Here is a 17490-nt window from a genome sequence, read left to right on the forward strand (position 1 = left end):
TCCCGCCTCTCTCTCATGTTCATGTCGCCCAGAGGGCGTTCCGGGACATCATCAACGCAGCAGCCGTTCGCTTAAAACCCGCTGGTCGTATTTCCCAAGTGAGGCCCAACTTCCCAGCCGAAGCAGCGGGACTCGCAGACGAGCGTGATGAACGCCGTCGTGTTAACCCTGCTGATCCTAGAATCAGAGAACTAAATCTAGAGATTAGTAAGATATTCGACGAGCACAAGCGGAACACTTGGTTAGAGCACCTGAAGCAATGTAACTTAGACACAGGAACTGGTAAATTGTGGTCAGCAGTGAGAGCCCTCTCGAACCCCGCTACAAGGGATGATGGGATTTCAGTCACCTTTGGCGATGTGACTGATCCGAAGAGATGCGCCAAATACTTCAACCTACTGTTTGTCGAGCATCCCGAGAGTGATAGAGCGAAAAGGAGAGCCACTCGTCGCATACGTGGTCTCCGAGCCGACGACACACCACAATTCACCGCAGCCGAAGTTACCAATGTCATCAACAGCGCGAAACCATCTAAGGCGCTGGGCCCCGACGGAATTTCAATGCTAATGCTGAAGCATCTGGGAATACTGGGAGTTGAGTTCCTGACCAGACTCCTCAATTTGTCCTTGGAATCACTCATTATACCCGATGTCTGAAAGATAGGAAGAGTGATTCCACTACTGAAGCCAGGCAAAGATTCGAGTAAAGGTGAATCGTACAGACCGATATCCCTTCTCTCGCCAGTAGCCAAGACACTTGAGGCACTACTCCTCCCCAGCCTTGTGGAGAATTTTCCAGCTGCCCACCATCAATAAGGATTCCGTAAGGTACACAGTACGACGACAGCCTTATATGCCATTTCGACACATATCAATAGGGGACTTAATCAGCCCAAGCCGTGTCATAGGACGGTCCTCGTGGCGCTTGACCTATCGAAAGCGTTCGATACGGTCAACCATGCCACATTATTTGAGGACATCGAGAACACGTCCCTACCGGCAGGAACGAAGCGTTGGGTTCTGAATTATATGTGTGGACGCCAGTCGTACGTTGAATTCAGGGACAAGTAGTCAAACCCCGTAGAGTTAAACATGGAGTTCCCCAAGGCGGGTGATATCTCCAGCACTGTTTAACCTCTACCTGTCCTCGATTCCACCCCCTCCTGACGGCGTCGAGTTTGTGTCTTATGCGGACGATTGCACAATAATGGCATCCGGGCCCATTGTTGATGACATTTGCGATCGATTAAATCGCTGATCTTACCAGTTATTTCACTACAAGAAATTTGAGGATATCTCCCACCAAATCCTCAGCCACACTTTTCACTACATGGACGGCGGAAGTACGCAGGCAGTTGAATGTCAGAGTCGATGGCGAAACAATTCCGACAACAAATTACCCCAAGATTCTCGGGCTCACATTCGACAGCCTTTATAAGTCGTCCGCCCATGCCACTGCAATTTGTGATAAGCTCCGCGGTAGAAACAAGGTCTTCAAGTCGCGTGCCGGGTGCGGACAAAGAAACCTTGTTAACTACATGTAAGGCAATTGGCCGGTCAGTGGTAAACTATGCAGCGCCAGTGTGGACACCTCAAACGAGCGATACGCAGTGGAATAACATACAGACCTGTCAGAACGCTGCCCTTAGAACCGCAACAGGATGTCTCCGCTGTACACCCCTGGATCACCTTTATGCGGAGACCAAGATCATACCAGTGCGTCGACACAACTACATGTTGTCAAAGCAGTACCTCTTGGGTTGCCATCGAAGTTGTCATCCGAATCACCATCTTGTGGATAGACAACCTCCACCCAGGAATGTAAGGGTTGATCTTCACCTTCTAGAGCCCGAGATCCAGCGTTACAAAAGAGAGCGTCTAGATCAGGCAGCATACCAGACAGGTCTGAACAGGATTCATGAGGATACTGTAGCTGAAGCGGTGAGAAGCTACACGGTTAATCCTGTTCTCGGAGTCCGGCCGCCGCCCATTGCACCGGAGGAGAGAGACCTCCCACGGCAGACAAGGGTAGTTTTGGCCCAACTAAGATCAGGCAAGTGCAGCCGCCTCAATTCATACTTATCAGTGATTGATAGCAGCGTAGCTGACGTGTGTCCCATATATAATCAAGGGCCACATGACACTCGTCACCTTTTTGCTTGCCCAGCTAAGCCTACCCATCTCACTACCAGATCACTCTGGACACACCCCATCCTTGTCGCGGAGTTCCTTGATCTGGCTACCAGCTGAACTACACAAGCATAGAACAAAATGGATGAAACTACATTAAAAACTGTTACAACAACAACGCACTTCTAGATGTGCACCAAAATTACAACCGACTGCCAACTTACGTAATTCCACAGCAAACTGAGCGCAGCTTTCATCTGATTTTTGTTTTCTGGAATTAAATCGAAAATTTGCTAACAATTCGTTTGGTTTGGGATCGTAATGAGTTTGATCTAAAAAAAATTTGAATATATTCTGGAGTTTCTTCGCAACTGTTGGGAGCGAATACATTGTACAAAGGGTCAGCGAATGTTTCTACTTTTTCAGTGTTGTTTTTTGTCCATGTACTGTCACTCTTCCGAATTGGATAAATTGTTTTATCGTTCAGATTTAGTTTCTTAGTAATTTTCCAGAAAGAATAGTCACTTAATTTAGATGGGCCAAGATTGAGAATTTCCTCCTCAATTTGTTCATCATGTATTGTCGACGTTTGTTTTCGGGAGATTTAGATAGTTGCCACTGCTTTTGGCCTTTCGTTTCTCTATTATTTTTCTCTTCACGGTATTGGATACGGTCAGATATCTTTCAAATTTGTTTTTGGCGTTGAATTCCATGAAGCATTGTGAATTACTTGGACAAGATGTTCTACAGCTTCAGTTATTTCATACTCAGTTTTTAAAGAGAGTTTCTTATTTAAGTTTTTGCTGACTTGGTATTTAAAATAATGCCAGTTAGTTCTCTTATTATGAAGTTTGCATTTATGATATTTTTCGATTCGTTGTGTATGCAAGGTTAAGAATACTGGGTGGGGAGTGATCTGAATACGTCTTCGCTACATTCACATTTTACAGATTCAGCCGGGATACCCTTTGAAATACAGAAGTCTGTCAAATCAGGGAATTTATTTAAATCAGTAGGCCAATAGGTTGGTGAATATGGAGAAATAGAAAGAAAAATATGTTTTTCATATGTTCCGATACAAACAAAGTGTGTTTCATGCACAATTTTAAAACACAATATATTTAAGTGCAAACATGAAATGTTCCTAAACTAACACTAAATGTTTGGGACATCTATGTTAATATGTTAGAATATATTATGTTTGGGGCATGAATGTTTCATAAAAATCATATGTGTGAATGCAAACATATATAAATTTACAAATTTCGACTAAACATACATATGTTGTAATATTTTATTCAGAGAGCGACAGAGAGAGTATAGAGAAAGAAATAGAGATGGAAACCGGGAGAGTTGACGAAAGATGTCAACATAACACAGCGAAAGAATCAAAAGGGAACAATTTCTGTGAAACCGCTTGTATGTTGTTTCGGAAAACTGTTTTATGATAAGGCCAAAACTTTAGTATGCTTAAGTCTAAATATTATTTAATTTGAATAAAGAGAATAGACATTCGGAACCAAGAGAATAGACATTTGAAAAACAAACAGCATATGTTTTCGCCTTGAGAGCAGCATTTTATGTATGTGTGGACATGTGTTTTGTTTATCATTTTGGCATTATGTGCACAATTTTTTTCTTGGTTCGTTAAAAGAATTCAGGGGTCTTCATAAAAACAACGAAAGGGCACTATACTCTTTTTAGAGTTGGGACAGTAAAATTAAATAAGGAGGAAATAGTTAAAAGTTACACAGTAAACAAAATTTAGTTCCTCTTTATTAATAAGTAGTCCACGAGGAGTTGACGGACACCTTCAAATATAAAAACGGACATTAAGTTGGAGTTTTGCAGCTAAAACAATTTAAAAAGATTATTTTCTTTAAACTGAATTATTAAAGAAAAATAAAAGGCATTTTAGAGCGATGGTGTTAAATGTTAGTAAAAAAAAAACTGTTCACGCCTAAATAAATTTATATTATAAAATTATTTATGTATGTTTATACTCGACTCCACGTTCTTCTTTTGTTAGAGTTTTTGAATTCCTTCCAAATTTTAAAGTTTTGTACCAAAAACAGTTTTTTGTTACAAAATTGTTATTTTTGCAATAAAAAAATAATATTTTATCCAAAAATCAGTCAATTTCGTTTATATCAAGCACTGTAACTGACTATAAATCTTTAATAACCCACATTTCGAAGTTTCATTATAAAACTTTAATATAGTATAAATATAAATGTGTAAATTAAAAAAAAAGTGTTCGGTCGGAGCAGGGATTGAACCCAGGACCCTTTGCATGCAAGGCAGACATGCTAGCCACTGCTCCACGTGGCAAACAAATGTATGTTTCTGTTAAATGATGATATGTTTGCATGGGCTCGTGGGCGCTGCAAACTATGCTATATAAATGTAACTTATAACGATAATTATCTACTGGTGACTATAACAGCTACGTAGTCCAGTGGATAGTGTGTTGGCTTACAAACTCTATGGTCCTCGGTTCGATTCTCCGTGCAAGCGAAAGGTAAAATTTAAAAAATTTATAAAAGTGAATAATTTCTTCAACATTATTTGTATTACAGAAAAAGGAACTAAAATATTTCGTAGAAGTGAAAATTACGAGTATGTTAGGCAATGAGCACAATCGTCTTTGGGAAAAATTCTTCCAAGCATATAATATTTTTGGGCTCAAAATGCTTCCTAACATATAATATGTTCACATAAAACAAACATATTAATGTTTCGGCAGTATCCAATAATATATGTGCTTCCTGCAAAATATGTTTGGAACATATGTTAAAGAAGCGATTTTTTTGAGGGTGCAAACGGTATGCTTCGCATTATAGCAGTGATGCCAGGAAGTTTTTTGAAAATTCCCTACGCGGCTCCTTAAAATTCCATTTTTTTCACCTACATTTTTCCCTACGAGAAAATTTTATATTGAATTCAATTTCATTAAAATTAATAGACAGGGATTATATCCTTCAATAAAGAGACCAAATGTTCAATAATATGAATATTGAAATTTTTAATCGGATTTCGAACATTGCAACATCATTGCTCATTTTTAACACTACCAACATTTTTCTTGTGGACTTTATTGGCCGCGTGTTTCTTCAGGTCAAATTGCATTGGTATTTAAAATCGTCATTTTCGACTGCCTCTAGTCAACCCTTTAATTCAACAGTGAGTCCATTTGCCCAAAAAGGCTATTTTCTAAATTTTGTTGGAATGGTTTTATTTTCTTCACTAGACGACATTTTTCTAAAACATTAAAAACTGTTATGAATGTAAAAGTTGTAAAACAGTTTTTGAAGATATTCCGGAATACAAATCCTACATTTACTATTTTTATGTTAGCCTCATACCAATGCAGGCCGGTTTAATGTCAAAGTCATTTCATTACTATTGTAATCTAGTATTATGTTGAATTTTGTAAAGAGAAGTTAATTAATAAATTGAATTTGTTGTAAATGAACTGAAAGAAACTCACTTTGCACTGCACTTAGTCTCATTTTGTATTTTAAGTTTAGTTTTAGTTGCAACATACCTTGATGTTGCAAGGCGTCCGGCAATGTTTACGTTAGAATAAAGTTAATTTGGTATACTCAATTTTGAATGCAATGTTAATAGTGCTCTCTCATGTTCGACCTTATCGTTTCAAATTATAAGTATTATTATTTACGATTTTGTATATAGGGAAAACCCTCAATAAAGCCACTTGTCTTGAGTTATATATAGAAAAAACTAAACTATCGAGTTTTTATTTTTCTTTATTTCATATTTTATTCGCAATCGGCAAACAACTAGTAAACATTTTAAAACCTTGTGGACCAATTTTAACTTTTATATCATCTATAATACATGAGCACAGTACCCACCTTAAAGAAACTTTGTCTGAACATTTTCATCAATGATTAATATTCAATATATAGCTTGATTTTTATTGAAAATCATTACTAAAGAATATACATTAATACGTAAATCAATTTAGTTTTAATAATACATAAAAATATTGATAATAAGAAACATATCAAATAATCTTTCTTAATTAAAGTTAGTTGAGTTTTGTGAAATTATCGTCTAAAATACGTATATACACTAAATTACTATACGCACTGTTGTATAATAATAGGTACGGCATCTACTTTAATGATATGCTATCATCTCAATGTGGACTTTGATTAAATTTTTTCTGTGTTTATTTTAGTAGAATGTTTATCCTTTTTGCGTTTTCTCTTTTTTGACACGTATCCATAGTTATCCCTGGCGCTCCACCCTGGATAAAGTTCCATGTGCAGTTGCCGTTCTTGTCTCGCTTTTTCGTAATATTTGGCTTGTTCTTCTCTCGACAATTCATGCCAACGTCTACCTAATATTTGGTTTATTGCTGCAGATTCCTTAAGAGTGCACTCCGCCACAACTTTTGCTCTCATTTCTTTCATGTACAGCATAAAGGCATTTAATGGTTTTTTTATATGTGGTTTCTTCTTATCAGCTGAAGCGTTATTGCATTTAATATTTCGCTCCATGTTTTTTATGTCTTTACAATCTATATTTCTAGAACTACTGTTTAGGCTGGCATTCTTACTTCCGCTTTGTTTTGTCAATGGGTTTACGATAGACTGGTACGAGTTAATCACACGATATGGTGATGAGTGCACCGATGGTAGAAGACTGGATGAGAAAGGAAAGGAAAATTCACTAGATAATTCACTGGGCAATGTCGTGTTATAAGTACTGCGAAAACTGGTAGATGATGAATATACAGGAGAATGCCATGATGCAACTTGCGATATTTCCGGACCTAGTATAGAATACGGGTATTGGGTTGAAGGAAAGGTATAAAGCGACGATCTTGTCAATCCCAAGGCTTTAGTATCCAATTGATATGGAGGAATGCCACAGTGTGCAGGTGGAGGTGTGGCTAAATGATCAGTATTTTGACTAAAAAAGCATTGTAAACCTAGCTTGTTCGTCATCGATACTGGGAAACCACCACCAGTACTGCCTGTATATGAATAAGGAGATACTAAATAACTCATATTACAGTGTGATACGTTTGGACCAGTATTACTAAAGTCTGGGCTGTCATTAGTTCTAGCTGGAATTTCTCTACATTTCTCGGCACTTTCGGTTAAGTCGATTAAACTAGATTTTTCTTCCAACAAATTTTCGGTTGATACAGTTTCGTCGTCGCGATCGCCTTCGTCTTTGAATATTTTCACCTCGTCTGTGCTTCCTAGGTCATCCCCTGTTGAACTAGTGGTACGAGCATCACTTATATTTGGCATGATCCTCTTCAGCGATTTCTACGATTTAAGTTATAATACAAATTTATTATGTAATTAAAATAGAATTATAAATATATTAGTCAATATTTTATTGCATGTAATAAAGAAAACTAATTTTAGTATAAATATTGTTCAAATTAAATATAAATGATTCAAATCATTTTTCATTTAAAAAATCAAAACGAAAAACAACTAAAAGATTACAAACATGTATTAAACTAATCTGGTAAATACAACATTTGGTATGACGCAAGCCAATCTCCCATCTTCCTCAAATCTATAATCTTTGCGTCTGTCGACTGCTAATTGTGTCGGTGTTTCATAGTAAATCATAAATACCGAGTTCATGACAAAGTTCAAGGTTTTCTTGCAAATATATCTAAAGTTATTTTAGTTTCATTCTAATTATCATTCTATTATTATCAATGAAAAACTAAAAAACGCTGGTTCAAATCTCAGCAGCGGCAATTTTTTATTAAAAATTTTTCTAAAAAATATTTTTTTATGTATACATCGTTTAATTTTGTTTTTTTTTCGGCATATATTTTCGTATAAATTTATGTTTTCCATTAAAAATCAACAAAAATTAAAAACTGTCGTAATTTGCAAAACCTTCTCAAAAGTACTTCCTTTTTATTGATTTTCTATTCTTTTTGTCCGAAATTTAATTGTCCAAAACTTAAATGTTCATTTAAAACGACCTAGTTCCGTAGTTTCTAAGACCAAAAGGACTGCATCGGAAGTGGAAAAAATCGATATGGGATCGTTCGTAATTTGCAAAACTTTCTGAAAAGAACTTACTTGGAAGTGAAAAAATCAAACGGCAGAGGTTCAAATCCCAGCTGGGATGATTTTTTATTATTATTTTACTTTTTTATTGCTTTTTTTATTTTATTCCGAAATTTAATTCTCCAAAACATAAATTTTCACTATAAACGACCAAATTCCGTAGTTTCTAAGACCAAAAGGACTGCATCGGAAGTGGAAAAAATCGATAGGGGATCCCGGGATCTACTTTGAGTTAAATTTTTAATTTAAAAGAAATGTTTAAAAGAAATGTTTGTGGAACAACTTCCATTTTTTGCTGGGTTCATCTCGATCCGATTTTGTGTTTTGAATATCCCATCAAAAAAAAAAAAAAGCGGCGCCAAAAAAGTAGTGAAAATGTTCTTTTTGGATCCGGAAGTGGTTCCAAATTAGCGCAGAAGTGATGAATTTAACATGGGATAGTCATAGGACAGCAGTTGCAATGAATTTGAATCACTTTGTAGGATGTGATCTGAATTCAGTGTTTTGTATGTGAATTATATTTTTAAAAATTCGCAAATATTTTTAAAAATTCCCAATTTTTCTAGACTGGATCTAGAGGAGCCACCGTGGTGCAATGGTTAGCATGCCCGCCTTGCATACACAAGGTCGTGGGTTCGATTCCTGCTACGACCGAACACCAAAAAGTTTTTCATCGGTGGGTTATCCCACCTCAGTAATGCTGGTGACATTTCTGAGGGTTTCAAAGCTTCTACTAAGTGGTTTCACTGGAATGTGGAACGCCGTTCGGACTCGGCTATAAGCTTAACATGGAATCGGGCAGCACTCAGTGATAAGAGAGAAGTTCACCACTGTGGTATCACAATGGACTGAATAGTCTAAGTGAGCCGATACATCGGGCTACCACATAACCTAACCTAACCTAGACTGGATCTAGAATTCTTATCGACAACATTTTAATAATTTGTTCCATTTTATTAATTCTTACTCTGTTTTCAATCTATTTGAAACAAAAAATTTAAAATTACCCATTAAAAATATGAAAAAAACGAGTTATAATAAAGAACATTTTTAAAGTTGTGCATTTAGAAGGACTTCCAAATTTTTTTGCTGGGATGTGTAGTACAATTTTTTATTTTTAATTTTGTCAAGAATTTTAAGGAAATGGGGACGAAACGTAAAAAGAATACTGAATTGTTTTTATATTTTTGGTCAATTATCTTTAGTTTACTTTGTAAGAGTTCAGAGCCGAGCTCCATAATTTGAGAAACCAGGACGGCACGCAAAACATTTAACGCCTTTAGAAAAATATTTAAAATTAGCATTAAAATCGATTGCCAAGTTACATATTGTACCGACGAGCGATGTATTTTATCGATTTCTGATATTTCAGATAAAATCCCAGATAAGTTCCCATTTATTTGCATCTTGTTATACCCTCCACCATAGGATGGGGGTATTTTAACGTTGTCATTCCGTTTGTAACACATCGAAATATTGCTCTAAGACCCCATAAAGTATATATATTCTGGGTCGTGGTGAAATTCTGAATCGATCTGAGCATGTCCGTCCGTACGTCTGTTGAAATCGGTCGGATGGTATTGCAAATGGGCCATATCGGTCTACTTTTACGTATAGCCCCCATATAAACGGAGAAGCAAATTTCATCCGATCCGGATGGTGTTACTATATGGTCTCTAACAACCATGCAAAAATTGGTCCACATCGGTCCATAATTATATATAGCCCCCATATAAACCGATCCCCGATTTGGCTTGCGGAGCCTCTAAGAGAAGCAAATTTCATCCGATCCGGTTGAAATTTTGTACATGGTGTCAGCATATGATCTCTAACAACAATGCAAAAATTGGTCGACATCGGTCCATAATTATATATAGCCCCCATATAAATCGATCCCCTGATTTGCCTTGCGGAGCCTCTAAGAGAAGCAAATTTCATCCGATCCGGCCGAAATTTGGTACATGGTGTATATAGTACGTGGTGGTAGTATATGATATTTAAGAACCATGCCAAAAGTGGTCCATATCAGTCCATAATCATATGGACTAACTCACAATTTAGAAAACGATGTTAAGAAGTTTTAAGATTGTGGATGACATTCTTTCGTAGAAGTTTCCATGGTGGAGGGTACATAAGATTCGGCCTGGCCGAACTTACGGCCGTATATACTTGTTTTAATTATCCTTTTTTTGACAAAAACACAGATTAAGGTGCAAACAATAACTTCCTTCGCCAATAGTAGGCATTATAGAAGCTTTAACCCATTCACTACCGAATTAAAAGTAGCCATTGCAAAATTATTTTTTAATTAGAACTAGTGTATTCTACTGATATAGAGTACAAAACAACAAATTTGGGAAGTACAATTATGTAAACATGGATGTAGCAAGATGTCCTCCTAGGTGGACATTGGTACACTGTTAGAAAAATATGTTTTTCATATGTTCCGATATAAACAAAATGTGTTTCGGGGACAATTTTTAAACACAATATATTTAAGTGCAAACATGTTATGTTCCTAAACTAACACCAAATGTTTGGGACATATATGTTTATATGTTAGAATATATTATGTTTGGGGCATGAATGTTTTATAAAAATAATATGTGTGAATGTAAACATATATAAATTTACAAATTTCGAGTAAACATATATATGTTGTGATATTTTATTCAGAGAGCGACAGAGAGAGTATAGAGAAAGAAATAGAGATGGAAACCGGGAGGGTTGACGAAAGATATCAACATAACACAGCGAGAGAATGAAAAGAGAGCAATTTCTTTGAAACCGTTTGTATGTTGTTTCGGAAAACTGTTTTATGATAAGGTCAAAAATTTGATATGCTTAAGTCTAAATATTATTTAATTTGAATATTAGAATTAGTATTCGAAGTAAAGAGAATAGACATTCGGAACCAAGAGAATAGACATTTGAAAAAAACAGCGTGTGTGTTCGTCTTGAGAGCAGCATTTTATGTATGTGTGGACATGTGTTTTGTTTATCATTTTGGCATTATGGGTACAATTTTTTTTCGTTAAAAGAAATCGGAACGTATGCTAACCACTGCTCCATGTGGCCAACAAATGTATGTTTCTGTTAAATAATGTTATGTTTTCATGGGCTCGTGGGCGCTGCAAACTATGCTATATAAATGTAACTTATAACGATAATTGTCTATTGGTGACTATAACAGCTACGTAGCCCAGTGGTAGTGTGTTGGCTTACAAATTGCATGGTTCCCGGTTCGATTCTTCGTCCACGCGAAAGGTAAAATTTAAAAAAAAAAAATATAAAATTGAATGATTTCTTCATTATTTGTATTACAAAAAAAGGTGCCAAGAACTAAAAATTTCGTGGAAGTGAAAATTAAATGCTTCCAAACATATAACATGTTCACATAAAACAAACATAATAATGTTTCGGCAATATCCAATAATATATGTGCTTCCTGCAAAATATGTTTGGAACATATGTTAGAGAAGCAATTTTTGTTGAGAGTGTAGTCAAAGGAGTCAATTCACCTAAATATACTTACGAACATTTTTATATGTGATCTTCAATTCTGTTAAAAAATGTTGTTTTTTGCATGTATTTTGGTATGATATGTATTTTGGTAAATAATAAAGGGTGATACGGTCAAAATTTGGTCAATATAAACTTGACGTATTTCTTTCAATTTTGCATTTAAAAAACCTGAACACCCCTCATTTTGAAGGTGTGTGTATGTAGAATGTTGCTCCTATTTTGATTTTGGAATTCACTCTTCAGTTGTCAAAATGCCGTCCAAGCAAGAAGAGCAGAGTATCAAAATTTTGCTTGCGCATCGCGAAAATCCAAGCTACTCGCACGCAAAGCTGGCAAAATCGCTAAAAGTTGCCAAATCAACCGTTACAAATGTAATTAAAGTGTTTGGGGAACGTTTGTCGACAGCCAGGAAGTCTGGATCAGGGGAAAATCGAAAACCGGAAGCCGCTGAGACGACAAAGAGAGTTGCCGGTAGTTTCAAGCGAAACCCTAGGTTAGGTTAGGTTAAAGTGGCATTTCAGGCTCACTTAGACTATTCAGTCCATTGTGATACCACATTGAACTAAAAGTACCTATTACATATGGGCACTTCTAGTCTTAACCACAGAACCTTCTCTATTATTTACTTTTGTGGAACCAACCAGATTGCTCCAAAAACATTAACAAACTGCTTAAGTTAACGTTTTCCAGGTCAGCCAGTAATTTAAAGCTATATGCTCCTAAAATTCCTTTTCCTCCACATCATAACAGCTTATACAATAGTCATTATAATTTGCACCTATAGTTTTTGCAAATTCGCCTATCAGGCAGCGACCCGTTATAGCAGATATCAGGAGTGCTATCTGACGCCTTGAGAACACTAGCATATCTAGTGTGCGGTTTAAGTTTAAATGGGGCCATATTTGCTTGGTGTCGTTACAACCCTTGCAATTTTCCCATCGAATATTGGCCATCGAATATTGGCCTTCTCACGCAGTAAGAGATTGCAGGTGGCCAGAGGCATACCAACAGATTCTAGTTCCCCTGGAATATGTAAGGTAGTTCCTAGCCTTGCTAACACATCTGCTTCGCAATTCCCCGGTATGTTCCTATGGCCAGGCACCCATATTAGGTGAATATTGTACTGCTCAGCCATCTCGTTGAGAGATTTGCGGCAGTCTATGGTCGTTTTCGAGTTAAGGAACACAGAGTCCAAGGATTTTATTGCAGGTTGACTGTCTGAGTATATATTAATGCCAATATTTGTTGGAACATTACTTCTCAGCCAATTCACCACCTCTCTTATTGCCAATATTTCAGCCTGAAAAACACTACAGTGATTAGGTAATCTTTTCGCTATTCGAATTTCCAGATCTTTAGAATATACTCCGAACCCCACTTGTCCATTCAATTTGGAGCCATCAGTATAGAAATCTATATATCTTTTATTCCCCGGGGTCTGTGTACACCACGCCTCACTGTTGGGAATTAGAGTTTCAAACTTTTTGTCGAAAAGTGGTTTTGCCAGGGTGTACTCCACTACGTTAGGCACATCTGGCATTACTTTGAGGACCGAACTATGACCGTACATTTTTTCCGACCACAGCGATAGCTCGCGCAACCGCACAGCCGTTGTTGCATCTGACTGTTTGGCCAAAATGTCTAAAGGCAATAGATGTAGCATGACATTAAGGGAATTTGTTCCTGTCTTACTAAATGCGCCTGAGATACATAAGCTCGCCATACGCTGAACTTTATCTAAACAAGTCGGTTTCTGAAGTGCCGGCCACCAGACTACAACACCATACAGCATTATAGGTCTAACTACTGCCGTGTATAGCCAATGCACAATTTTTGGTCTTAGTCCCCACTTTTTCCCTATTTCCTTTTTGCAGAGTACAAAGCTACCGTGGCTTTTCTCGCCCTCTCTTCAATATCAAGTCTAAAATTCAGCTTCCTGTCCAAAATAACGCCAAGGTATTTTGCACACTCACCAAAGGGAATTTCAGTACCCCCTAAGGAAATGGGCCTAACCGTGGGAGTTTTGCGATCTTTGCAGTACATGACTAGTTCTGTCTTTGCTGGATTTACACCTAGACCATTATCTTTCGCCCATTTCTCAGTCATCCGGAGAGCTCTCTGTATAATATCTCTGATTGTGGATGGGAATTTTCCCCTGACTGCTAGCGCCACATCATCTGCGTATGCCACCACTTTTGTCCTTTCTTTTTCTAGGGAAACCAGAAGGTTGTTTATAGCAACATTCCAAAGAAGAGGTGATAGAACTCCTCCTTGGGGAGTGCCTCTGTTCACATACCTTTGTATGTTTGCTTGCCCTAGTGTGGCTGAAATACGTCTCTTTATACGTTCGTCTAACAGCCTAAGTATACCTGGATCAACATTCAGAGTTGTCAGTCCATTTAATATCGAGCTCGGATGGACATTATTGAACGCCCCTTCGATGTCTAGAAACGCCACGATTGTGTATTCTTTGACAGATAGTGAGCTTTCAATAAAGCTGACTAGTTCATGCAATGCGGTCTCAGTAGACCTGCCCTTCGAGTATGCATGTTGTCGTTTCGAGAACAAACTTGAATCGACGCTAGTTCTAAGATACATGTCTATCATCTTCTCCAGGGTCTTAAGTAGGAATGAGGATAAGCTGATTGGTCGGAAATCCTTCGCACTCGAGTGAGAGGCTTCCTGCTTTAGGTATGAAGACGACTTTTGTTTGCCTCCACTTTTCTGGAATATATGCTAAGTTTACACATCGTTTATATATCACCGTCAACCAGGGGATAATTCTTTCAGCCACTGCATGTAACTCCGCCGGAGTAATTCCATCAGGTCCGGGGGATTTGAATGGTCCAAAGCTATTTAAAGCCCATTTTATTCTAGATTCCGACACAATTTCCTCGATAGGAAATGATAGCTGAGCCTCTGTTACACCGCCGGAACATGGTTCAACCGTCTGATTTCCAGGGAAGTGTGTGTCCAAAGTACCTCCAACGTCTCCTTACTGGACGTTGTCCAATTTCCCTCCGATGTTTTAATGAAACCTGGAGCGGTGTTAGTGGATGCTAGTACCTTCCGTAGTCTGGAAGTCTCTGACGTATTCTCAATACTGCTGCAGTAATCATCCCAAGAGTTTTGTTGAGACCTTCTCAGTTCTCGTTTATATGCTCTCAGATTCATCTTGTAAGTGTCCCAATCCTCCGGAGCTCTTGTGGACTTTGCTTTGTTAAAGAGCTTACTGCAGGATTTCCTCATATTACTTAACTCCGTAGTCCACCATGGCGGCCGATTTTTTCCCCTTGGCTTTCCTCTAGGGCAAGCAGCTTTCAGTGAAATGTTGAAGGCCTTAGTAATCCGCTCCACTGCGTGTTCATATTTGTCTCTGGTATTTCCGGTATCATCAAATAGAACGATTCCCTATACCTATTCCAATCAGCTTTCCTAACATTTGGCGGAAAGATGGTCTTTGAAGTACGAACAGCCAATCTGAAACTGATGTAGCGATGATCTGAGAAGCTATGTTCCCTCAAAACTTGCCATTCAGATATCTTATCATTCAGTTCCGGAGAGGTCAACGTGACGCCCAAAACCTCTTGTCTGTTCCTGGTGACGAAGGTTGGTGCATCTCCTTTATTGCAAACTAGTACGCAAAATAAACTCTATTAGCGACTCTCCCCTTGCATTAGTATCACTACTTCCCCAAATAATATGATGTGCATTTGCATCGCATCCCATAATGAGTTTTGTCTTTGTTTTTAGTGACTCCTCAACTAAGGTCTTAACGGCACAGGGTGGCATCTCCCTATCATGTCCCATGTAGACCGAAGATACCCAATATTTGCATGTAGATATCTCTACACTCTTAGAAAAATATGTTTTTCATACGTTCCGATATAAACAAAATGTGTTTCGGGCACAATTTTAAAACACAATATATTTAAGTGCAAACATGTAATGTTCCTAAACTAACACTAAATGTTTGGGACATCTATGTTAATATGTTAGAATATATTATGTTTGGGGCATGAATGTTTCATAAAAATCATATGTGTGAATGCAAACATGTATAAATTTACAAATTTCGACTAAATATACATATGTTGTGATATTTTATTCAAAGCGACAGAGAGAGTATAGAGAAAGAAATAGAGATGGAAACCGGGAGAGTTGATATCAACATAACACAGCGAAAGAATCAAACGAGAACAATTTCTGTGAAATCGCTTGTATGTTGTTTCGGAAAACTGTTTTATGATAAGGCCAAAAATTTGATATGATTAAGTCTAAATATTATTTAATTTGAATAAAGAGAATGGACATTCGGAACCAAGAGAATAGACATTTGAAAAACAAACAGCATATGTTTTCGCCTTGAGAGCAGCATTTTATGTTATGTATGTGTGGACATGTGTTTTGTTTATCATTTTGGCATTATGGGCACAATTTTTTTCTTGGTTCGTTAAAAGAAATCAGGGGTCTTCATATAAATAACGAAAGGGCGCTATACTCTTTTTAGAGTTGGGACAGTAAAATGAAATAAGGAGGAAATAGTGAAAAATTACACAGTAAAATGTATAAAAACAAAGTTTAGTTCCTCTTTATTAATAAGTAGTCCACGAGGAGTTGACGGACACCTTCAAATATAAAAGCGGGTTCGAGTTTTGCAGCTAAAACAATTTAAAAAGATTATTTTCTTTAAAATGAATTATTAAAGAAAAATAAAAGGCATTTTACAGCGATGGTGTTAAATGCTAGTAAAAAACTGCTCACGCCTAAATAAATTTATGTTTATATTATAAAATTATTTATGTATGTTTTTACTCGACTCCACGTTCTTCTTTTGTTTGAGTTTTTGAATTCCTTCCAAATTTTAAAGTTTTGTACCAAAAACAGTTTTTTGTTACAAAATTGTTATTTTTGCAATAAAAAAATAATATTTTATCAAAAAATCAGTCAATTTCGTTTATATCAAGCACGGTTACTGACTTTAATAACCCACATTTCGAAGTTTCATTATAAAAATTTAATATAGTATAAATATAAATGTGTAAATTAAAAAAAAAGTGTTCGGTCGGAGCGGGGATTGAACCCACGACCCTTTGCATGCAAGGCAGACGTGCTAACCACTGCTCCACGTGGCAAACAAATGTATGTTTATGTTAAATAATGTTATGTTTGCATGGGCTCGTGGGCGCTGCAAACTATGCTATATAAATGTATCGTATAACGATAATTATCTGCTGGTGACTATAACTGCTACGTAGCCCAGTGGATAGTGTGTTGGCTTACAAACTGTATGGTCCTCGGTTCGATTCTCCGAAAGGTACAATTTAAAAAAAATTATAAAAGCGAATAATTTCTTCAATATTATTTGTATTACAGAAAAAGGTGTCAAGAACTAAAATATTTCGTGGAAGTGAAAATTACGAGTATGTTTGGGAATGAGCACAATCGTCTTTGGGAAAAATTCTTCCAAGCATATAATATTTTTGGGCTCAAAATGCTTCCAAACATATAATATGTTCACATAAACCAAACATATTAATGTTTCGGCAGTATCCAATATTATATGTGCTTCCTGCAAAATATGTTTGGAACATATGTTAAAGAAGCGATTTTTTTTGAGGGTGTAGACTGGCTACGACAGTGTCTGCATTGCTCAATGAAGGAAGCAGAAACAAGTTTAGTTCGTTTTTAGCAATTATACATGCTCGATTTATATCGTTACCGGTATTATGAAAAAGTTTGAAACCCGGAGTGCT

General features: G+C 37.0%; 1 protein-coding gene across 2 annotated transcripts in view; it reads right to left on the minus strand.

Moving 5' to 3' along the window:
- Positions 1 to 6043: 6043 nt before the first annotated feature.
- LOC142237895 (protein pangolin, isoforms A/H/I/S-like) overlaps positions 6044 to 17490 on the minus strand; it is a 191284-nt gene continuing 179837 nt past the window's right edge. For both annotated transcript variants that reach the window (XM_075309351.1, XM_075309350.1), the window contains exon 2: positions 6044 to 7438. In XM_075309351.1, the coding sequence (XP_075165466.1) occupies positions 6311 to 7420 (1110 nt within the window). In that variant the 5' untranslated portion in view covers positions 7421 to 7438 and the 3' untranslated portion in view covers positions 6044 to 6310. The remainder of the gene's footprint in view (positions 7439 to 17490) is intronic.

The sequence above is a fragment of the Haematobia irritans genome, chromosome 5 (assembly GCF_050003625.1).
Source record: "Haematobia irritans isolate KBUSLIRL chromosome 5, ASM5000362v1, whole genome shotgun sequence".
NCBI classification, from domain to species: domain Eukaryota; kingdom Metazoa; phylum Arthropoda; class Insecta; order Diptera; family Muscidae; genus Haematobia; species Haematobia irritans.